At 39.8% G+C, this 25,513-nt stretch overlaps 1 protein-coding gene across 1 annotated transcript; it reads right to left on the bottom strand.

Moving 5' to 3' along the window:
* Positions 1-25,397, bottom strand: scarf2 (scavenger receptor class F member 2). Its single transcript, XM_023958212.1, has 11 exons — positions 24,681-25,397; positions 22,426-22,484; positions 22,214-22,315; positions 17,625-18,144; positions 14,645-14,863; positions 13,295-13,423; positions 13,011-13,114; positions 10,182-10,296; positions 9,898-9,995; positions 5,335-5,493; positions 1-4,061 (listed from the first exon to the last, which is right to left on the bottom strand). Exons 1-11 carry the CDS (start codon positions 24,788-24,790, stop codon positions 2,869-2,871), a joined length of 2,808 nt encoding a protein of 935 aa, XP_023813980.1. The 5' UTR covers positions 24,791-25,397; the 3' UTR covers positions 1-2,868.
* Positions 25,398-25,513: the final 116 nt, after the last annotated feature.

The following is a 25,513-nucleotide window of genomic DNA, read 5'->3' as shown; positions in this document are numbered from 1 at the left end:
AAAATAGGATACAACTGGAGCGCGTGATTAACTTTTTCGAAACAGAGTTTTCACTGTTTTACCCCAAATGAAAGGAGTTCTTGTCCCCCCACCCCCGAAGGCGCCAAATCAACAGTCCCCTGGTTTCTTCAAGGTCTTTGAAGAACTGCTGTGACCGAATGCCTAATGATTCCTGACACAACCAGAAGACTCAGTAGCAGGAAAGGGTCAAATATCAACCCGCATTCAAATGAATCCCTAGAGATTTCAGAATAAGTGCGTGCCTGTGGTGATACTAAGATGCTTTTACACTTTATTGTTGGATGTTACACTGAAATCTGACACCACGGGGATAAAGCCAAAGCAAGGTTATGACCCTATTAGAACCAAACCTAGAATTGAAGGGTTTCTTGTAAATAAAGGCCAGATTTAAAACCTGGTTTAATTTTGGCTATATGTGTTGCTTGTTTATTCCAAAGAAGTAAATTAAGAGAGTTATGCAACAAACAGAAATCAAGGTTGCAATGCAGAACAAAAGACAAAGCGTTTACCTTACAACTGGTGTGGGTTTGCAGCTTTTAAGGCCCTTCTTTGGAAAAAATAAAGCTGAGTGCCAATCAAAACAGGCATGGGCCAGTCAGACAAACACTGTAGCTTCATAATTATACAATATGAAGGGTTTAGGAATAAGCACTCAGTTCAGCAGTGGTATTATGGTATTATTGTACAATCCTTTCTGTATTAGGATTTTTTTTACACAAGGCAACAAAAACAAATAGAAGGAAAAAGAAAGTTACAGATTTTCTCTTCAGCTGAAATGCCATCTAATTACACACTGCATCATGCAGTTAAGTGTTACACAAACAATAACTTTAACAGAGAACAATTACTGAGCCAATGTAAACCAGTTCAATGACATCAAGGAAAACAAACAAAACCCCCAAAAGGTCACATAAGCACAGCTTACAAAGATAATATGAAGTACACAATGTATACAAGTAAAAAGTAGAAAATATAACCGGAGTAATCTGTTGTACCTTTATAAAAAACACAATACAAATATATTTTCCAAATGTAATCTTTTCAGCTCAACAGATGAACAGAAGAATATGCTCTTTTGTACTTCTGCTCTAAGAGAAATCAACTAGTGACTGATTATTTGTTTCCGGATACATTTTTTAAAATTTTTGAATTTGTCGGTTTCACGGATGAGTTCCTACTAGCTGTTGGTTGGCTATTACCATTAACTGATACTGGTAATAGGATAAGGCACATTTAAACATAAGGTGTGCTACTATATATTCTCAATCTCCTCCACACAACAGAACTTATTTGCATCTTTTCATTTAATCATCATTAATCTGCAATCTCTGATTGATGTGATTCCTGCTTGCCAAAATGACTGTGTTTTCCACAATTTATGGCAGCTATGCTGTTACTTATAGCTGTATTTAGCTCATTCACACTGAATATGATTTGGTCAATGTACAAACATGATCAGAGGTCCTGCAGGCATGATTTGTGCATCGGGGCGGTGCGGCGGCATGACATCAGCGAGTTTTGGGGGTTGCGGTGTAATGTGGGCGGGTACAAAAATCTTTGTTAAAGAAACTTTGGTAAACTTCGGTAAAGAAGACTTATCACATCAACCAATCAGGGACCAACATGGAGCAGAATCTGATACTTCTACCCCTGAATTTTCTTTTTTTCCATCAATATAACAACAAAAACATTGTCTAATTTAATTCGTACTTTTCTATTTTTTCCCTCCTCAGATTAATACCCGACTGAAAGTCATCAAACTGAGTCACAGAGAGACAGAAGTACAGATGCAGCTCCTGCAGTAGATGGTTAACCAGTCTCTAAATGATCTCATGAATGCAGACATGGAGACCACAATGCTTTTGTAGAGCTCTTCAAAACAAAAAACAAAAAATAACCCTGATCTGTCAATATCATCCATGGCTTCCTTGAATTTTGTATGAGGTATACAGTCAATGCTCCCATGTAAAACTCTGACAGTAGCTCCTCCCACATGCATCTGTTGCATCAAGTCCATGATGCAACAGATGCATGAGCGCAATTTTAGACAAACGTCTTGCAACAAATTTGACAAATGAATCGCGTTTGGTGTGAACACAGCTTTACGGTCAATCCAAATGTTGGTTTTGTGTTCAAAAGTTTGCATTCTATATTTAGAAAAGAACAAGCAGTTGTTGATGTCCACATCAAACACATTGCATGTTTTAACATAGTAAAAAGGGAAGATGTGAAAGAACAGCAAAAGCACATTCTAAAAATGAGATGGTAGCCAATTTAAATGTATGCAGATGATGAAATGATTTGTACAAACATATTATTTTAAGCTCTTATTCTTCAAGTAGATCTTGATTGTAAACCTCCATTAAGCATTTTGTTGATCTTGTTAATTTAATAACGAACAAAAAAAAAAGTGGCGCCTCATCATCAAAGAACCAGAATCTTTTTTGCATCGTAGTACCTGCAAAGAGCATGCGAAAACAGCATTTTTGTTGTTGTCTGGCACCTACTTTTAGAAGGTCAGTCATGGAATCAATTCACAAATATGAAGATGGGGAATAGAGGTGAATTGGGAAGTGCCATTGTGGCGCTGTTCACACAGCTGTGTTCAGCTAAGCCACATATTGTATTTGGAGGTTATTACATGCTGGTTACAAAAAAGAGACATAAAGGATTCTTGAAATGCAATAAAACGCTGTATAAAGATTATTATGATACACCTCACCAATGTGACACAATTGCACTCTTGGTTCAAGCAAATCTCGACTGGTCCTGTAGTCACAGCTCACCACGATGAATTGGTTACCTAAATGTTTCAGTACTCAAGAAAACAATTCACTGTGTGCAATCCTACTTCACTACCTGCGGGGGCATTATGGCTGTCTTTGGCTGAGGTGTCTTACTTTCAGGTTTTTCCATGGTACCCTCTTTGCCTTTCTTTCTGGGTGGCTTTTTTATGGGAGTCTTCTTTGGTGTAGGATCCAACAGGTCCCCTTGAGAATCCTGCTTTTCTGGACTCGTAGCTTCTGGGGTCCCACAGTTGTTGGTGACCATCTTCTGGAGGCTGGTGGAGGTGGGAAGTAGGGGCTTGGTCGAGCCCTGCTGGCTGAGTCCACCAGAGGCATTCCTCTTGGCTTTCTGAGGAGGTTTTGGCTTCTCTTGGCTTCCTTTTGGGGAGAGTCCGTTGGTCTTTGTCAACCCTGTTCCTTCGTTCCTGTTGATGCTTTGGGTTTTTTCTTTGAGCTGAGCAGCCACCAGAGCAGCTGCTTCAGAGTTCATGTGAGGATGGATTAGCTTTGGACTCTTGGGTGGCTCCTTAAGGTTTTGCTTTGGATTGTCAGCATTCTTCTTTTCAGGAGAGGAGCTGTGGAAGCTGCTTATCTTTTTGAGGGCATTTTGAACAACTCCGTTGATGTGCTCCATGTGACTGGGACTGCTGTACTCATCCCCAGACTTTCTACTTCGTAGAGGTTTGTGTTTGCCGGTGGATCCATTGGCATCTGTCCCTTTCCCTTCCTGTTTTTGCTCTTGGTCTTGACCCTTCTGTTTCTGCTGATCCTCATTCTTGGCTGACCCATCACTGATACTCCTATGTTTCTCCTTTGACAACACAAATAATTTGCTACCCTCTTGCTGCTTTGTCTGGGGAGATCCAGTAGTATTTCCATGTATCCATGACACTTTGGGCTTCGTAGATGGGTCTGGGGGGCGTGGTTTGGGCTTGCCAGGTGAAGGTGGTGGCTTTCCATTACGCTTGGCCTCTGGTGTGGGAGTGCTTTCTCTGTTCTTGCTGCCACTATCCTCCTCCTTTACCTGTTTGGAGGGTCTGGCGATGTGTGAATAGAGAACTGCACACTCAGAACCGCTGTTGGAACCCTCGCTATCAAAAGATTTTAGAAGGGGCTGCTCGGAGGCATCAGGTTTGGTAATGCTTGTTTCTTTCAGGGAGGTGTACTCCCCTTCATCTTCCACATCTGGGTCATCTTTTGCCTCTTCAGTACTTGGGCTGGGACTCTGCTTCTCCTTACCGTCGTATGTAGATTCTGTTGATAATCAGCAGAGATGGAGAGAAGCACACCATTAGTCAAGAAGACCAAGACAATACCATCTGCTAAAAACGGACCGACCACACCAGGACTAAAAAGTGCAGAGAATTAGACCAGATTTTTTTTTTAAATTTAACATCAGAAGAGGAAATAACAAACGCTCTTTAAACTACTGTAACTGTTTGACCGTTTACGCAACTCTGAAGGGGAGAAAAGCAACTTTGGGCCAATATTTACTACTGTAAAGTGTTGCAACTCCTGAAATTCAATAAATTAAATTAATTGAGAAAACAGTCAAAGGGTTAGAGTAATTCAAAGAAAGTTAACTATGGCTCTGGTGTTGAAGGCATAAAAGGGAGAGAACTAATCAAAACAAAATAATGGCAGACTACTGTAATACTGTTTCTGTTTTGAAAATGTGTTTGACCTTTAATCCTTAAACGCATTCTTTTGTCAACTGTGACTCTTTGATCGTTTATGCAATTGACGTAATTCCAAGAATTTTGAAGCGGAGCAAGGCGCCTTAGAGCAGTAATGCAACACTTTACTTTAGCACATCGGCACAAAGCCAATGGGAAAAGTCGCTCTTCTCCGCAAGAGTTACAGGATTTCAAAGATCATGAGCTATTTAGCTGTTGCTGATGACAACTCTGGTGTTAAAGGGTTAAAAACATGAACAGAAATTATTCTTTTACTAGTATTTTTTTAGAAAATAAAAATGGTGAACTGGAATATGTCTAAATACTGTTTTGTTGATCTCGTCAAATAATGTCAGATCCAAACAGGTTTTAATTTAAAAATCAATTTTTCCAAACGTTAAACAAAGTCAAGCAACTTTGATTTGACCAAATATTTGACTTTTACCCTAATTCATGAGCTTAAAAATAATTGTTTCCTCTCAATAGAGACATGATTTTGAACAGAAACGCACAGATGGAAAGCACGTTTTCCACTCATCTGAACTGAGTAAGTCATTGTGTGGATGTGAGCTCAGTGCTGACTGGACTGGTCAATTTCCTGTATAGTTGCTCTCAAAAAAACATGGAACTGGATGGCATATGATTAAAAGCTAAACGTCTTTATAACGAGATTTACAGAAGTTGCATGAGGCCCTGCACGGTCACACCACAGCACTGGACTAGCAGAAACCTTCATTGGTCTTTTTGCTGCGCACATGTGGGTGAAAATCCCCAACACCAAAGATAAATTGCAGATTTCTCTGCATCATTCCAGATAACCAAAGTGTTTATTTATCCGCGTTATGACCAACCTTCGTGAGGAACACAGTAGACCGGCCCCTCGTCTCCACTCTCGAAGGAAGAGAAGGACTCCTGGGACGACGACCAAGAGGAGGGGGAGGGCTGCTCGGCCACAGAGGGGGGCTCGATGAAGCTGCAGTTAAAGGTGTTCTCTGGGTCGTGGTGGGCTACTGAGAACAGAAAGCAAATGCATGAGCCAAAAGGTCATTCAGAGGCTTTTGTACTGCATTACAAAAACAACAGTCTGCTCTCACTCAAAGCCTCAAAGCAGACTTGGTGGTTTAAATGAGTTCTGTGGAATAAAATCTGTTTTATTGGTTATACATGTCAGCAAACCTACATTTGACATTATGGGTTTTAATAGGCGAAAGTTGATATTTTTGTACAGCTCTGTGGTATTTTTCCATTTTGATGGCTGAAGATAAACCTCCAGAGTTGAACGGCTTGGTCTGAGTTTTTGGGAACCACACCAAAAAAACACGAAACCCCTTAAAGTCATAGGCTTATCGTGTACAGTCCACAGCCAGTTTGTCCTAATCCTGCATTTTTGATAGTGGTTTGGAATGGTCCGTTTTTTGTTTTGGCAAAGTGTGCAAGTGATGTTGATACAACCCCACATGGCTGTTTTAGATTCCTCCTATATTCTGGCTGCAGCATCAATTGAAGCAAATTAAGTTTCAGTTTTGTAGAAGTCAGAATTTCCAGGTTTCTAGCCAGAAGTCTCTACTGGAGGGCCGCCCGAGGTTGGATTTCAAACTCAGAAAATTGAAGCGATGCCATCACCACAAACATGAGACCCTAAAAGGCCTGTAGCTTGCATCAACTGCAAAGATACACCACTAATTTTACTGTTTGACAATTCTGCTTTTTTCAATTTATAGTTATTCATACATGTATGTATGTGTTGCTAGGCTATTTGTTTCTATTGATTACTATAGAAATGGTTGCTATGAAGAAACAGCAGAATGAACAGCCAGTCTGTGCTTTTTCCAACTATAAACAAAAAGTTCGTTGTGAAATCAGTACCTGAGAATAACAAAAGCTACAATTCACACTAACTGGGAATGAGTCATTAAGGTGACCACCGGAACAAAACATCGATGCTAAAGGATTTGTTTGACCAAACCTTGCCAGCAACTTTGAGTAACCTTTGGGGGGTTTTAGGCTAATTGAATTGTCTGCATTACCAGTAGATTTTATTTGCTGTAGGACCCGAGGGTCACATTACTGTATAAAGTGTGTAAAGTCGTAGTAACGTGCACTTGTACGGGGGTGACCCTTCTTGCTGTTGTCTGGGCCTGTGGAGGTCATAGACAGACCTGCATCTTAAGGGGACCGCAGATGTGTCTTCCAGTTCCCTTGAGGCTCGCACATCCATATCCAGGGACGTCATGAAAATGGAACGTACCATTGTTGTGCGAGTGGTAAGTGTGTTGTAGAGCATTTGCAAGGCTAATGGAAGTTCAACGCACCTATGACGTACCAATGATCTTGTCATACAGTGTCTTTACACCACAGTCTAGTCATTAGTAAGAGGCAAAATGTCCTTCATCTTAAAAACAAAGTCAAACCTTGTTTTCTTTTAACACATATTTGTCTCTATGGTGCTTTGTAAATAAAAAAAACTGGTTTATGAGGTTTATGCTTCAACTATACCAGTTGACTACTAGTATTTAACAAAAAGTAGGAAACATGCTTCTGTTATAACAGAAGCATGTTTCCTATTTTTAATGAAAAGTCCCAAGAGGGGAAAAATAGTACATAATTAAAGGCTCAGTCTTTGCTCTCAGCCTAAGGCAGAAGAACGCAGAACATGTAACCTATGCAGAGATGTCAGTCATGCCAGTCAGCAATCCAACGCGTGGGCATTTTGTGTTATTACTCATAAGCAAGCAACAACTGGTCTTGACAGCTTTTCACTGGAAACAGAAGGCGACAACATGATCCCACCCGGCATGCAGACCCACAGACTGTCACAGAGCCATCCAGCCGCAGATCTCCATCCAGTAGGACCAAAGAAAAGGAGAAAGCTGAACTACAGGTGAAGAGGCGTTGGCTTCATTGTCTAAGTTATCTCTAGAAACTCAGACTCTAAATCAGGTTTCTTCCTGGAGAGTCTTTGAAACAAACCATGATCCATAACAAAAGCAGCTCATTTCCAGATGCTTATTATTATGGTTTGAAACGTTCAACTTGGTGAAATGATCTTTTCTTTGCCCCTTCAAGTGCTGTTGCAAATACATTTCCAATTCAGAACCAGTTGGTGGCGTATAAATAAACATGAGAAGAAGCAGGTGGCGCTGCTCTTTAAAAGCAGATCCACGAGGGAACATTTGGACTCGGAGGGTACAAGGAATGTCGGACCGACGTGGATACGCAGGGTGTGGAGTAAACACGCTCACAGTGGAATGTTAAACTACAGCAAACAGCTTTAGCTTTGCCAGGAAGGGGAACGGATGACACTGAGCGGGCATGTGGAGGGGCTGCACGGTGGGACTAAAAACTGTGCTGGGTCCCCTTCTTCCCCTGTTGCCCTTAAAGCCCCCATCAGGTCTGCTCTGCCACATCTGTTGCCACTGACCTCAGAGTGGATAAATCATTGCTCTGACACTAGCTTGGTTAAATTTGACCACTTCCTGTTTCCAGCCCCAGCGGGCCCCTCTGGAATGTGTGTGTGCAAAACTGTGCAGCTCCAGGAGTTTCTCACTCCTGTGGGCAGACCACAGAAAGCCAGGCAGCAAAGAGGCAGATATGGCTAATCAGAAGAACAAAAACAATATCAAAAATAGAACTTTTGAGCTTTCAAAGTTGGCTGACACATTGTCTTGTATTGATAGATTTTCACAATAAGAGCTTTACTGTTTATTTATAATTTCAACTTTACAAATAAGTTACACCTGGGCTGTAATCTCTCATGTGATTTACACTTCAGAGGCAAAGAAATCCCACCTCTGATAATGCAAGACTTGACCTGAGATGTATGTTATTTAAAATAACATGGGCTGGCTCATTTACACTCGTGAAAGACAAGCTGTGTAGAAACCATTCTGACACTAAAGGATTGTCTCTGTGAGCATCCCCCTGCTGCTTTTGACCACAGAAGAAACAGAGGCATTAATTCATTAACTGACCTTTAAAAGATTCTAACTTTGACAAAAGCCACTTCATTTATAATGTATTGATCTAAAAATTCATCAATGATTGCAGGTTTTCTTTCAAGGTTTTTTCAAAAACTTTAGTTACTATAAGTCTCACTCTGATCATCTTTGGATCCATTTTCAAGTGGTCCTTTAATTATAGTTATGCTGTTTTTAGCCAAAATAAAAAATGACCTATGTCGTTCAAGGACATAGTTTCTGCAGAGCGGCAGGTGTTCATAAGAAATTCATCTCTGAGTTATGGGCGGGACTGTTGACGCGGAGCAACCCCGCCCCTCTTTCTCCTTCCCCTTCCGTTGCTGAGAGCTCTCTGTTTACACTCTCTCCTGCTAGCTTACAGCCCCTCACATTCCCAACCTAATATTAGGTTGGGGATGTATATAAGAGCTATCCAGCCGTACAGTTTGGATCCAGATTCAGGCTCAGACGAGGAAAACAAAGATGTTCATGGATCTATTTGTCTGCAAGTGAATCCATCAGAACTGAGTGGAGCAGGGAGTTTGTGTCCCTATGTAACAAATATGATCTTTTTCAAAACAGCATTTTTTTGTCTGCTTCTGATTTACAACAGTTTGAGTTAAGAAATACTCCGAAATGCAATTTTAAGCTTAATTTTCTTCAAATATGTCCTCCATCGTCAGAAAATGCTTCAAGCACACGTTAAAAACACCTAAAATGCTTTAATGAAAACATCTTCCACAGACTTTGTGCATAATCACAGTTGATTTTTGTCACATGAGAAAGTTTTTATAGAGATAATAATTCGGGAAAAGAATCAGATTTGTGAGCTTTGACTTTTTTGTGATGCCAATGTGTCCAATTAGCATAACTCCTCTCCTGTAAAGAAAGCAGCTGAGGTCACGGTGTGCTCTGTCACACTCCACATGCAGCAGCAGAACCCAAAGCTTCACCCAAACACTGCAGCCTTTGATAGAGCGTCACTCTCAAACAGACGGGGCCCCCCCAAACAGCCATTTGCTGTCTTTTAATAACCTCCATCTCAAGAAAATGTTTCTTAGGAGGGAAAAAAGGAGGATGGAAAAAGAAACGAGAAGAAAAAAGTTTAGGGTTGTATTAATACGAACACATGGCGTTCGAGAGCGCCAAGTAAAATAATGGTCTGAAAAACTACAACATTCCTTTCAAATGAAACTGCATACTCTCCTGGCAGCCACTCGTCAACTTTGTTTGATCACCTATGGAGCAAACAGAGGTAGAGAGGGAAATGCTCCCATCGATGTAAAACCTGGAACATGCAGGAGGTGAAATCTGCTCCTGAAGGTCAGGAAATTTATGGCTCATTTCTTAATGAGCCTCTTAAATAAACAGCTTCTTTGCTGTATCACATCCAATCTGTCTTTTGGCAGTGCTGCAGTGGGATATGAAGGAGTGAAAAAAAAGAAGTTTGGGGCTTACCCACTACTTTGGGCAGTTTCTGTCGCTTCAGTGGAATACGGGGAAGTTTTGTGCTGATTCTGCTGAATCGTCCACACAGGATCCGTTTGGCTTTTTCGCTGTTGGTAGAGTTTTCTCGGTTAGCTCTGAAAAACGATGACGCTATGGAAATCCAAATGAATCACTGAAAGAAGTATTTACAGACCCCCCCACCCCCTCTTTTTTTTAGGACTGCTTTTTTCACAGCCGTGATGTGACCAGCACTCAAAAAGAAAAAGAGATTTTCTTTTGGTTGTGACACTCACTTGTGGTCGTCTTTAGGTCGACAGAGGCAGCAGCAGCACAGCAGCGCTAGGAGGGCGACCAGTAAAAAGGAGACCAGGGAGCCGGCTGCGATCACACCCATCCGCTGGTTGGGCTCTGCAAGATAAAGAGTGCCATTTTAGCGCCAGCTCATACAAATCTGTCATATCTTCCTATGGAAACTATGGCATTTGAAGAAATAAGGCAAGCTCACATATGGTCTTTGTTAATGTGAAGGCTCCTAAAACAAATCTAGAGCTTTGTGTTGTGCAAACACTCCCAAACGATTTGAAACCACTTACCCTTTTCAATGTAGATTTCCTACAGACAGCTTCCTCCTCCTAACCTTCTCAATATTTAAAAGCACATCATAAGTCATCTGTGATTTATCAGCACACCTCCTTTTCAGAGTGAAATACACCCCAAAGATAATAGCTTCTTTATTGCATAACTGCGGAGAGCATGAGAACCAGAGGAGAAGCAGACTTTGGTTTTTTGCAGAGGAAAGGGGCTGCAGCGCTCAGCTCTTCGTGCTCTCACATAAATCTGAGGCCGTCAGGGTGTGGCTTTCTGGGTTTTTTTTACCCACAACTTTCTAACTTTTGGATGGGGATTGATGTAACGAGTGACCCATCTTGTTTTAGCGTTCTGCAGACTTCCTCCCTGTTTATTAAAAAAAAAGGAAAAGTAATTTTTACTGCCAGGTTCTTCACACAGAGGGACCTCATCATCTGTTTCATTTTGTTTTGTTTTTATCAGTGTAACCACTTGCTTATGTCACATATTTTATATATTTTACTTTTTCACTGTTTAAACGTTTCACTAGTAATGTTTTTGAATTTACTGTACGACGCCTTGCTCAACTGCGATCACACGAAGGCACCTTATGAGTTAAAGCGATTTGATTAAAAAATCTCAGCTATTTTTGAGCACTAATTAAATTGAATTATGAAAAATATTAAAAAGATGCTTTTTTTGAGTCTTTTTCAATCAAAAAATACATGAAGAGATAAAAATCGGAAAAACAAAACTAAGCTTTTTAAAATCACCTCACTTGTTTGGTTAAAAAACAAAGATATTTGTCACAAAGAATTTCACCTTGAGAAGCGCTTGTAAACTGAGAATTCATGTTTCAGTTATTGATGATGTACTGTTGTAAAAACCCTTAATTTAGTTTCCTAAACTGGCATCAAAATGTCAAAGTTTTTCTCCATTTTTACCCTTTAAAAAAAATAAATAAACATTACATATTTCATCTTGTCTTGGATACAATTTCAAAGTTTTGTGTGACTTTCTATAGTTTGTTTTTTCTTATATTCATGTCACAGCTAAACATATAGTCACATCGATCCACTGCTGAATCCTGAACAGAGCTGAAAACGGTCAAATACTGCTAATGCTCAGATCTTCCTGTGTCTCTGACTGAATCTCTTCTCTTACTAAATTGTTCTTTTTTAGAGAATCTAGACACGCTCACAAAACAAGAGGTTGCAAAATATAAAAGTGGAGGAAGTGACTGATATCTGCCATCAGGTTCCAGGAATTAAAAAATGTCAGAGTTATTCAGCCACAGATTTGATGTAGATTCCAGTTTCACGATAAAAAAAGACTAAAGAACAGGCTTAAAGACCCACTCTGATCATCTTGATCCATATTTCCCATTGGCCTTTTAATTGTGATGATGAATTGTTTTACCCAAAATCAAAAAAAAAGTCTGTCATGTTCTAGGACATAGTTTCTGCAGAGCTGCAGGAGTTTATTAGAAATTCACCTGAGTTGTTTGAGGGACTATTGGCACGGAGCAACCCCGGCCCCCTTCCCCTACGTGTTGCTCATGTTCTAAGAACATGTTAAAAACAAACAAAAAATCCACCAAGAAACAGTAAAACAAGCCTTCAAAACCGTATAAAAAATTCAGACTGGATAGAATGAGGCAACAGAATGTTTTAACCAAAATGTACCGCTACATAATTATTGCATAAGTGTTTTTTTGAAGACCAAGAACTGCTTCAGTCACAGAGGACATTTCAGACGGAGGCAGCACCTCCTGTTTCACTGTGATCCAAAGACACTTAATTTACTATTCACAGAGGCTTTACCTACAGAAAAATCCTGCATTGTCCTGAAAGTGGCAGATGTAGTCCTCTGACTTCATTCAGTTGGGTCTTTATAGTTAGACTTAAAGAAGGAAGTTTCATCATTCAAACAATATCAGGAAACTGAAGACTGTCCAGGGCTCCGCTTTGGTGCAGCTATGAACTTCTGTCTGATTATATTTAAAGAGGGTCAGCGAGTGTTCTGATTCTGAGTATTTTTAGGACTGCTGAAGTCTTTGAAGATTGATTGGACCCAAACTGGTGGTTCAAACAAATGTCCGGCTGCACCTTTTGTACCACTGAACTCCAAATGGAAACGGGGATTTAAGAACAGCTTCAAATACATTCTGCTTCTTTTATTCTCGGGTTTGCGTCTCCTTTTTGAACTTCTGCATCATTTCTTTCTCCCCATCGTCTTCCTTCCTTTCTCCTGCTTTGCTATGACTGAACGGGAACCGAGCCAACAAACGCAGCCGTAAAAAAGACACCAGCCTCAGCCTGGAAATACGATCGAGTTTCCCTCTTTCCCACTGAATGGACATACTTGTTGTCACTCAGTGTGTGCAGCCCACTGCTGCATGATTAATGCAGCTCCAGAATGACCGTCGTTCCACATGAACACCTTGATTCACTTTTTTTTTCTCCAAAAGCAGAAAGAGAAAAACAATCGCTTTCAACAGGAGGGGAAGAGAAAAACGAGGGTTTGTCCCAGAAAAAGCCTAAAGGTTGTCTTACGGAGGTAGCAGGCTCCAGACACGGGGTCACAGTTCTTGTGGTGGCACCAGCAGCTCCGGTTGCAGTTGACTCCATACTGACCAGGTGGGCAGGTCATGTTACAGCTTAAGGAAAGATAACAGACAAAATCGCTAGCTGTTTAACGTTTATCCTGGTGTTTCATCACTTTTTCTTTTTTTACCGAGTTGGTAAATTATCTACTTTTTTCTCCCCTTGACACATTGATAGAACAATCAGTCCAAAAATAATTGATAATATATTTAAAAAGTCGTTTTTTGACTTACTAGATGCCATAAAATCCAGGGTCACACAGGCACTCCCCTGTGACAACATGGCAGATGCCGTTGAAACAGTGACTGCAGTTGTTCTCGCAGTTCTCGCCATAAGTGCCGTTGGGGCAACGCACCTCACACCTGTCAAAGACAGGAGGAACTTCATGAGGACACCCAGTTTTAGGCATCTTAGCTTTGAGTGATTTACTAAAGGAACGTCATTCAGATGCACAAAGTCATGAGTTTGTTTAAATTTGATTCTCTGCGGGTCAACTTCTGTTTGTTATTTCCCAATCTTTTTAATCTAAAGCACTTTTTGTCTTTGTTTGAATGAGTTTTTACAGGATTGATGTTATAATCTCAATGTTGGTAGAACTTGCTTACACTCATCAAATGTTGTAAATGTTCTGCACCACTGTGGTTTCAAGAAAGAAGGTGGTAAAGCGCTATACAATACTTGGCATTTACTCCACACTTATTTATGCCTGCATGTTGTTTAGGTGATTACTATACAACCACGTTTTTGGTCTGTGAGTTCACTGAGCGGTCTATGGTCTTGATATTTTATGCGGGTCACCTGTGTGCCCCAAACAGCTTTGCCCATTTTCCCCCTGCAGACAGTCTGTACCCAGCCGTAAGGGCAATTAAGACTAAGGCTAGACACGGTTTTACAGGCTCAGTTCAATGGACTGATAATGCAAACACACCTTCTTGTGTGTTTGGTCTGCTATACTTTGCAGTAGATGGGAGCAACCAAACCCCCTGAAGCACCACACAGTTACAGTTGCTGGTTCTCTTCCGATTACACCTTTAACAGTGAGACCCCTTCAAACTTGTGTTTTTGGATTTTGTTGAAGACTGATTTGTGTATTTTTTTTTTTTTTGTTTTTGTTGCTAAAATGCACATGGCTCATGTTCAGGTCCAGACCATAGCCTGCAGCTGAGGGATGTAGAGTTTGTGGGGCAGTTTTGGTCCATTTGGAAGTTACACCAGATATCTTCTGGAAACGCTTCCAGCGCTCTCCACTCCGCTGAGCTCATCAGTCTGCCCGAGTGCTTTATTTTTTGTTCTAATCCAGGGAATTCTCCTACATGTTCCTCACTAAACTGGGACGAAGCTTTGCATTTTCTCTGTATTAAACCACACCAGGGTTCACTTGCAAGGACGGATTTCGGGTGCCCAAGTTTGCTTGTTTGATAATAGTTCTGATAAACTTTCACAAAATAGAGTTCTTCACAAAAAACCCAAACATTCCTGGTGTTACATAAATTCTTTTAGCAAAAATGATTTTATCAACCAGTTTAGGAGAGACAAACACTACTGGTAAACCTTAAAGGTCTCAAAACCTGTTTGTTTCTTACCTGTCCCCAATCCAGCCGGGGTTGCAGTGAGAGCACTTGCCATAGATGGCGTCGCAGTGATGTCCGTCTTTACACGTGGGACAAACTTCCTGGCAGTTTTCTCCGAAAAAACCTTTGGAGCAGAGCTGATCACACCTGGTTCCATTCCAGCCGCGGTCACAGGTGATGCAGCGACCTTCTGTCACCTTACAGGGCTGCTGGCCTTTGCAGTGGCCACACCTGGCAACAGCCAAGGAGCACAAAAAAAAGGTTTTTAGTCACATTCAAGACAGAATTCAGCAAGAAAATATTCCCATTAATAACCTTTCACAGAGAGAAGCTATAATTCTAAATCAGCATCCCCTTCAGGGGTCATATACACTTTAGAAATAAAAGAAACAGTTGACAACACAGATGGATGACTTTAGTCATGAATTTTACTGAAGAAAAATAAAAATCTACAAAACAAAAATGAAAGACTACACCCTGAGTTTTGTTTTTTCAAAGAAAGTCACAGAAAACTAATCTGCTTCACTTTGCTTTACAGCCAATTCTTATATCTATGTAATCCTTTTTAAGATTACATAGATCCTTTTCTTTGCTTTGGATCAATCAAAAGCAAAATAGAATTTGCTCCTTAACTTTTGAAGGCAGATCTATTTACCCAGCAAGGAAAAATTACTTTTTGTCAATACCCATTGTAAAAACACTTACCGTTATTTCTAATTGCATGTTACTATAGCTATGTAGAAGAGATTATTTCTCATTCTGGGGAATTCTCACATCTCAAAGTTAACAGGAACAAATCTTTATTGAAATATTGAAAATAATATACAATATACTAGTATATGAATAGAAGTGAAACCAACATTAAGAGGTAAAATTGAGAGTTTGTATCTTAAAACATTTTAATAATTAGCAAAAATGAAAAAATAGCTTTTATAAATATCATCATAATTTTAAAATAAACTTTTCAGATACTTTTTAATTGCAAGTTGTTTTTTATATGACCAGGCGGAGAAATTAGGTTGCAAAGAAGACAAAAAGTGCAGGAGAAAGACGCCCCAACACTAGAATGTAATGCAATGATGTCACTCATGGGCGGGTACCTCAACATCAGAAATCTTCCTGCAGCATCTCGCCCATGACAGTCTGAGGAATTTACATTCCTATGATGCAACACGCTACTCTGATGATAATCGAGTCAATCTGCTGCAGCTGGACGTCCTTTCTCTTTCACAAGCTTAACCCCACATCCTCACTGGGTGGTGTCTCTCTATTTCCTGCCCCCCATCCCACTCTGACAAACGTTAGCTCTGACATCGCAGCTTGAAAATGACATGAAATGCAAATTTGTTTCTAATAAATCGCAAAACTTACTTTTACCGCTGTTTAAAGCATGCTTGTTTACTTTTTGTGTGTTTGTAGATGCAGTTGCCAAACGATTCACGGTTCTCTCTGCACTGCCATCTAAAGTGAAGATGGGTTTCTGCTTTCAGCTTTGGTGGCAGAATGAAGAGCAGGGAGGAAGAGGAGGAGGAGGAAGAGGAGGAGGAGGAGGAGAAAACAGCTTCTACTTTACAGACAAACTAAGAAAAACAAAGCCTGGAAACAATCACGATCCACCCACAATACTCACATCAGTACTCTGATCAATCTTCACGCATAGATTTACTCAAAAGGTTGATCAAACAACAAAACTCTAAAAATCTGTGCGCTTGACTCGGCTTCACTCTAACTGGCTGGAGTCCACAAAAGCCTAAAGGAAGCGTGAAAAATGATAGTGTTGGGATTTTCTACAGGGAAATTTGGTGAGGCAGCCAATCAAAATACAGCTCACATCCTTTCCTCCGCAGCTCTGAAGGACAAACAGCAGCAAAGGTCTAAACCATTGACTGTAAATGAGAACTGGTTTCTACTGGGGCCCTGACTGCAAGGGCAAATGTAACTGTTACCCCAACGGCCAGTGTGACGACCTGACGGGCAAATGGTTTCTACTTCCAGCTCCAACCAAATAAAGTCGATTCAGTCGCCTTTTTTTCCTATTACAGACGCCATCATGGTGGAGCCAGACATCGTCAGTTAGCAGTAGTTGGTCCGAGACGGTCAGAGTCAACAATTCCGTGGCAACCACTCTCCAATCAGGAGTGAGCTTCAAGGAAGGCCACAGCCCTACCACTTGAAAGTGGATTACACAAAATCGGGCTGTGCCCAGGAGGAAATATGCATTTCTTCAGGTGGGTGTGCCCTGAAGCACAGACGTTTATATATAAAATCCATGACTTATTGCTTTACCAGGACTTTTTTAAAGTTTTAAAACTGATGGGTGGCCGGCGATTATTGATGACGTCATGGATTGGCAGTGACGTCCGAATTAGAAGAAACACTATTTTTCTATAACTCTCCAGTTGGAGGGCTAAAAGTCGGTGTAGGGTGAAGCTGTTGGGGTAAAAGGGAAAATACGGATTTGACCGAAGCCTATGGGATTTTGGCTTCTTGGAACCAGCGGGTACTTCCTGTTTGGAATACCAGGAAGGAGGGGGTCCCGCAGTCCAGTTCTCATATACAGCCGATGATCTAAACCAAAAGAAACTTCTCTGGAAGAGCGTTATTTTTGTCTTTTACTCGTTTTTACAGTCCTTCATCCAGCTTTTGCCTCCTTTCTGTTGTTATGGTTACCATTAATACTGTACAGACCCCCCCCCACACACACACACCTTTCCAGACTTCTTTTTGGGAACTGTTTTGCGTTATACAGCCAACAGAAGCTGAAGAGTTTAACCAGAATTGCTTTTTTTTATGTAAGCTCATTCTTCTGAGATAATGTAAAGATCAGCTGCTTTACATAAACAAGACTTTAGGGTTATAAGTCACAGTGCGTAGAACATTTTGTTTCCTGCCACAAAACTCCACTATAATACATGTCTCTGGAAAAGTGCATGTTTTCTGTGCTTGTGGAATAGAACAGTTGTTCTCTTCAAGTTTTTTTTTCTTTTCATACCTGTTTTTGCAGCTTTGGCCGTAGAAGCCAGCAGGACACGGCTCCCTGCAGAATTTCCCTCGGTAGCCCGGGCTGCAGGTGCACGAGCCGTCGTTCTGATTGCACTTGCCGTGGACGCACTGACAATACCGCTCGCACCTTTGACCCCACATCCTGTCCCGGCACTGGCAGCGGCCCGTGAACTGGTCGCACGGGGAGCTGTTGCAGTTGCAGGGAGTGGCGCAGTTTCTCCCCATCCATCCGGGGTGGCACAGGCAGCGGCCTGTCATCACATCGCACACAGAGTTGATGCTGCAGTAGCAGTTGTTGGTGCACTGAGGACCCCAGATGCCCGGGTGGCATGTGCATTTTCCCTTCTCCTGGTCGCACTTGCCCTTTTGGCACAGGCATACGTTCTCACAGTTGGCACCCCAGCGGTTGTGGTTGCAGGTACATTTGCCCGTCAGGTCGTCACACTGGCCGTTGGGGTAACAGTTACATTTACCCTTGCAGTCAGGGCCCCAGAACTGGGTTGGGCACTCTGTTAAAAGACAAGGATATATGGATGAGCAAAGAGAAACAACTGATAAAAATAATGTGAGATACACACACAATCTTTAGATAATGTCATTTTTAAAGACTTACTCCAACAAAAAAAATTGTTTTCAGTGTCTTTAACGCAGTCTTGTAGTATTTTCTTGTAATGGCGGACATAAATATATATATATATATATATATATATATATATATATATATATAATTCAAGATTTAAAACTGCAGTTCAGAGTATTTCTTTATTCAAGTCATGATGGATCAGGATCAGACAAACTCGTGGTCTTAAAAAGCTCTCAGTTGTGACACAACAACCTCTCCAACTCTGAATTCTCCACTCATAGAAAAATAGATGCATTAATGTCTTCATTTTTTCCCATCTGTCCTGTTGTCTAGACAGCTCCAATATTGCTAACCATTTTTGTTCCACCTGTAATTTCTACTTGGGACTGTGAGGGGCTGTAAGCTAGCAGCAGAGGTTAAACAGAGGAATAATGGGATATCAGCAGAGGGTTACTTCCGTGCCAATGGCCCCGCCCACAACCCAGACGCAAATTTCTTATGAGCTCCTGCCGCTATGCAGAAAATATGTTCAAAAAAAATAATTGAAAAAAATGATTGATAAAAATATAGTTGGAGTGAGACTTTCTATTGCAGTTTATTTTAAAGCACTGAGTTGTGCTTCACAAAAATCTTTAAACTAGACAAAAACCATTTGATTTAAAAACATCTAAATGTTACATATAGGTTTACATTATTTTGAATGAGTTTAATGTGGCCTTTTTGAGTAAAATCACTACATTTCTGGTTTGGAAATCAGTTTTTACAGTTTTCTCAAGAAGAGAGTTAAAAATCCTGAAATCAGGAGGTCTAAACCAAACATTCTGGATCCTTAACCAAGGAATGTACTTTGAGCTGAAAAGTACAAGAAGTTAAAAGCAAATCAGTTTCTAGTCTGACAGAAATAAAGCAAACTATTGGATCCTGGCAAAGATTTCAACCCTAATTTTAGACTTTCGTGACATTTTTCCAGATTTAAAGTTGCTTCTCAAGTTTTTTCTTTCATTAGGATCTAGAAATACGGAAATTATGATTACATAATTATGATTTTGATATGATTGCACTTGTTCACTTCACAAGTTGGTTCACGTTTAAGGATGTTGTTTTAAAGTTCAGACTAGCATTCATTGTCGGTATTTTAGAAATAAAAATTTAGGTTGGTGTTCGAACAACAAGCGCTACTTTTAGTTTTTATGAGAATGTATTAAGATGGACTAAGTTTTTCCTAAAAAACCTATTCTAATTTTTGTTCACATTTTGTTCTAAAATGAGTCATTTTCATTTCTTACATAGTTTCTTTCTCACTGTAAGAAAAAGTGATTTGGTACATATAGAATAAACTCAATAAATAAAAACATTTTCCTTAGAACTAGGCAAAAAACCTTATTGGGCTGCATAACACTCAACTTTAAGTATTTTATCAAACTGTGGATTTTTAGCTCGTTTTTTCCTTCATAAAGGATTGTTTCTAGATAGTGATATTGTATTTTATTTTTATTTCTTGTTCATTAAAAATGTCTTGTTTCACGACAGATGATCATTTGCCTACAATCTGATGATTTTCTTTATAAAATTAAGAGTCCCTTTTCCTCTTGTTGCCGTTTGGTTGCAACAACAGAAATTCCCACTGAATTTGAGCGCCAGCTGCCAAAAACGGTTTCATTGAGCGATCTAACCCTGATGTGTTTCACTGAGTCTTCCATTGTTAAAGAGGTTCCCATTATCCACAATTCTGTGCACTCACACTGGCTGTTTACTCTTCACAGTGACTCACATGTTTGTGTGCAAACCACCATTCATCCCAATCAGCTGAGGCTGATTTATAAAATAAAAAAGAAGCATTTTTGTGGATATTTACTCATAGGGCTGAGATGACAGGACATTAAAGAGGATTAACAAGAAGACGAGAATTCATGGTGACAGAAATATGAAGAGAAAACACGAATACCACATTTACACAAACCACAAAAGAAGAGTTAAATGTTGAACAGAACCACACAGATTCTTCCTCTGAACTCAGAGAACGTCAGAGCGTTTTTTTTTAATAGATAATCTGTCAGATTTATGACTTTGAGAGAAAAATCCATCTGAGAGATTCTAATCCATGAACACTGGTCTCAACACCCCAAAAGTGCAATCTTAAGAAAGTAAAAAATTGTCAGATTTTCTTTCTTGCAAAAATAAGTTTTTCAATAGTGAAATAATCTTAGTATAATAAAGCCCGTCCCAGTGACTGATTCTTTTTCTTAACATAAGAAGATCTTTTCTCTTTTTTGCCTATTTAAAGGAAACTTTTCTGAATTTTTGACTTATTTCCATAGCGGCCTGTTTTTGCATTGGACAGAGAAAAGGCTGAACTTCATGGCACAAGTGTTGTTGTTCCCGTTTTTAGTTTGCCTCTTTTTGCTGTGAAGAAAATCACTAAAAAGTAGTCACATTTTCTGTCCTACAGCAAGCGATTTCACTTAAAAAATCTTACATTAAGATTTTAAAACCTAGAAAAAAGGAAGTTCCACACAAGCATTCAAAAAGTAAAGATGAAAATAAGATTAAAAAGCTAACTGTTTGATGGAATGACTTCAATTTGAATGTTATACAACCCAATAAGAAGTATTTTTTGCTAGTTCTAAGCCAGAATCCAGAGCCACATGCAGCTCTTTTCCACCTGTTTGGCTCTTTGACATTGAAAATGAATGCGAATAATTTGAATAGATAATTGATAATATTTGGTTCATTTCATTTAGGTAATTATATTTTGTCATTTCTGCTGAACTTGTTTAATTTGTTTTGGTATAGAGCACTTTAATATATGTTTGATGTGAAAAGAGCTGCATAAATAATGATTGATTTTAATTTTGATTAAATTTCTGTTATGTCAGATAACTGAGAAAAATGATGGTTTAATCCCCTGTTAGAATGGTTAATCATTTAGAATAAGCTTAAAGCACATTTTCTTATCTCCTGCCAAACATCAATGTCTAGCTGCTGTTCAGAGATGAAGTTCTCAGTATTGCATTTGTTTGTTTAAATTCTTTCTTTAAGCAACCAATGTTGTCATGTTGACGGTAAAAAGGGAATAAAAAGATGAAGGCACACTGAAGTCATCCTTCTTGCATGTTACGTTGCAAGCAGGACGAGCTTATTTGACACAGGGCGTATTTTATTTTGAAAGGAACTTGTATTTGCTGCTGTCTAAATAAATCATTTTTGTTTTAAATTTAGAAAAATAAAAGACTTTTATAATACATTTATTGTCAATATTTGAAAGCTGCCCTCAATGGTCTCAAAAGCTTTTCTAAAACATTTTCTAAAAGGCAAAGTGAGAAAACATTGAGTGGCTCTTGCTTGGTTTTGGTCAAATTGGCTCTTTTAGTGTTAAAGGGTGCAGACCCCTGTTCTAATCAAATGGTTGATATTTTTTGAGTTTGTATGTACTGGATTGTGTTCATTTTGATTACAGTTTTTTTTAAAAAAGGTGTAAAAAGTGGAAATGACTCATTTTAGAACAAAATGTAGAAAAAAATAGGAAAATCATGTTAGTACAAGTTGGCACATCTTAATAAATCCTTAAATCTACAACTAGCACCTTTTCTTAGAACATAAATCTAAATAGTTGTTTCCAAGATAAGACAATGAATGCTTTTTTTAACCAAAAATTAAAGTGAAATTTGACTTTTTTTAGTCTTAAATCATGTTTTTCTTTTCCCAAGAGGATGAAGCAAAAGGATTTGGACTCATTTTCATAGCAATTTCCTTATTTCTAGACCCTAGCTATTAATGAGACAAACAACTGCTGATTTTGAGAAAAGCTTGGAAAGGTGAAGAAGAAAGAGAAGTTAAAATAACTTTAAAGATGGTAAAATATCTTTAATTTGTCTTCAAATAAAGTTGGAGGTGGTTAACGGCACGGCTCACCAAAACACCCAGACTTTTAATCATTTAGTATTAAAATCAAGAGACTAAATACTTTTACAAAATAGGTGAAAAATGATTCTCACTGGTGTCACAGCTGGCTCCGAAGTAACCATGACGACAGCGACATTCATTCGGTCTGACGCACACCTCGTTCTCTTTGCAGGTGAAGTTGCCCTCACAGAGAGCTGCATTGCATGAAAAAAAAAAGAACCAAAAGAAAGGAAAATGAATCCAAAGTTGTTGCAGAGCGAGCCGTGAGACTCGCTGTGAGAGACGTGGGCGCCGCTTTACGTACGGGTCAGGCATTCGTCCCCCAGCTGCCCCCATCCACTGCAGCACACCAGCCCGGGTGACCTAAAAACAAAAAAAACAAAAGAGTTTAACGGAAAAAAAAGAAGAAAAGAGGCAGTGTGATAAAGTAAGAGGACATATCCCAGAGGTGACATCAATAACTGTCTCAGACCTCGTTTTAGATCCTTTTTTTCTGCCTCCTGTGACTGACGCTAAAGCCTGCAAACTCTGTCTGATGCAAATGTTCTGCACATTTTCATGTCATCATCTCAGCAGAAATAAATCCAGTCTGCAGGAGATAAAGACACTCAAATCCTTTAACCTCTAGATCTGTGCAATTCATCAGCTTCTCCTCCAGCTCCCCCCTGTCTGTGTGGTACAGACAATATTTTGCAGACAGTGTTGGGCCTGACAGGATGCGTCTCTGCTTCCTCACATGCCTGCGACCTCTTCAGGCCCCTTCCACCAAAAAAAGCACACAGAAAAACTTTGAAGATGGCGGTTCGCTTTCAGTGCCGTCATGTGACACCAGCAGCAGGCCGTTTCATCCTGTCACATGTGTTGAAGATCATAAACTGCTTGTTTTCAAAGGAACTGATCCACAATAACTACTTCCTGTGCTCCAAAAGGCGGATTTACACAAAAAAAAAAAGAAAATAAAAACCTAAAATCAACTGTGCTTAGCTTTCATGGCCACACAAAGAATGCATGACCTGAATTGATCGGGGACTTTTATCATTGTTTAAATGAAGAAGATGAAGATTTCACAAACTATATTTGAAATTTCTAAGAGATGTAAACATAATTTTAAGCTGGAATGTATTTTCAGCATCTTTTGATCCATCTTCAAATCGCTAAATGATAAAAAGATGGTGCATAAAATTAAAAAAAGATCAGTTTTACATTAAAAAAAATGTTTTTACAAAAGTGTCAGATCTGTGCATGTTTTGGTACCAAATTAAAACAACTCGGCATCATATCCGGCCAAAAAAATTCTGATTGGGACATCCTTGAAATCCTTTGGCCATGCACGGCCAAATGATGTGGGCGGGACCGTTGTCACCCATCTGTTTGCCCTCTCTCCCTCTAGCTCACAGCCCCTCACACCCCCAACCTAACACTAGCGTTGAAGCAAAACTGGTGAGGAATATCGGAACCATCCAGCCGCACAGATTAGATTCCAGCTCAGACGAGGAAAACAAAGACGTTCATGTCTGCAAGTGGATGCATCGGAATGAATTGTTTTCAAACTACATTTTTCCGTCTGCTACTGATTCACAATGATTTGAATAAAGAAACACTTGGAAATATTTTAAAAAGTTATATGTATCGTCAGAAAATGTTGCAAGAAAACATCAAAAACTGGATTTTCACTGGAGTGGGTCTTTAAATAGAGAAGCTCAAATAGTTAAATTATCAGCTACTTCCTGCTATTCATATGATCAGTAAAAGGAACAAACCCATTATGGGATAACGGAAAAGAAGCAGGCGAGTGTTGAGGGGAAAGGTCACTGTCATGAATGCTGAGTACAGCAGGAGGGGCAAAATGTCAGACTTTTAGAGCAGCTCCAGCCACGATGGCAGCTTCACAGAGAACAACAGCACTGGAATAGTGATTTTAAGAGCAAACAAAAAAGTCAGACTTAATCAAACCAAGCTAAAAAATAATGTAGGTCTTATATTTACTTTTATTTTACAGGGATGTTGTCCAAAAGTCTTTATTTGACTAAAATATTGTTCTGTTTGCTTCTGTTTCTGTAAGAAAACATGCAAATCAGCCCCTAAGTTGGATCAAATCAACCTCTTTTTTCCCCTTTTTACATTTCTAGAGATAAATTCAATAAAAGTTCATTTCAAAACCATTATTTAGAGCGCCCCCTAGAGGGCATAAAGAAAAAGACGCTCCACAGATGTGAGATGCACATCTGCATGGCTGCGGGCTCCTCCTCTTGTTTTGACTGCAGCAGACAGGCTGCGTTATGCAGGGAAAATAGGTCAACACGGATATAGCACAGACTTTATGACTGACATGTGTAAAAAGCAAATGGTTAAAGCTAAAGGTGGTTTTGGAAAACCTAAAACTTCAACTTTGTGAGACTTTGGGCCTGTTTTTCAGTGAAAAAAACTTAATTGTGAATGCCATGTTTCAACAAAACTTTCTTGAGTTATGAAGTAAAAAAACTCAACTGAAGTGTTTAAAGAATAACAAAAGCATTCAAATGTGCAAAAGCGATGCGTTTTCTCTGCAAAGATTCTTACCCAGGCGCTTTGCACACATTCCTGCCTTTAGGATTCAGGTTTTGGCTCAAAACGGAGCAAAAGAACAGACAAACCACCGCGGCAGGAGCAACAGCGTTCTTTACTTCCATTGTAAGAGCAGCAACATCCTCCTAGACGCCGTTTTTACTCCGCATTTCCCTCCTCCAAACCAAAGCAGCAATCCGGAGACTTTTCCTTCAAACTCCTCTTTCTTTTTTACGCGCGTATTCCAGATAAAGTTTGGACTTTTGAAATCCTTCCTTGGGGTGTTTGAGCCGCAGAAATGGATGAGTAATTCCAGCCGCAGCCAAAAAAAATAAATAAATAAAAGTAATAAAAGCCAAACTTCCAAAGGCAGTCTCAGTATTCCTGATGCTCCTGCTGCGCGCTCCTCAATCCAGGAGAAACTCAGAAAGCACGAGGAAACTGCCCAGGACGAATTAGGAGAAACCACGGATCTCCTTCAGCTCCTCTCGTAAAGTTCCCTCATCTTCTCTAAAAAACAAGTAAGCAGCTCCGCTCGGTTCGGCTCAGCTCGGCTTTGTCCCTCTGGATGAGAAGTGGTTAATCCGTAACTCCGGTCCTCTTGCGCTCTCAGGAGTGGCAGGAGGGAAATTCCTGCTTCCTTACTCCAAAGTTGGCTATGTGCGCGCGCGCAGACTGCGCCACCAAACACACACAGGAGGCCGCTCTGCGTCAGTCACACAATTCAACTTTATTGATTTTGTGTTAAGTACAGATAAACCTTATGATTAAAAACTCCTAATTACGTTTAGCCTACGTTAGACTGACTAAAACGTGAATGAAACCAAAATAATCCCAGATTCAGTCTT

The sequence above is a fragment of the Oryzias latipes genome, chromosome 9 (assembly GCF_002234675.1).
Source record: "Oryzias latipes chromosome 9, ASM223467v1".
In the NCBI taxonomy this organism is placed as follows: Eukaryota; Metazoa; Chordata; class Actinopteri; order Beloniformes; family Adrianichthyidae; genus Oryzias; species Oryzias latipes.
The sequence above is the reverse complement of the archived record's forward strand: the minus strand, read 5'-3'. Positions and strand labels throughout refer to the sequence as shown.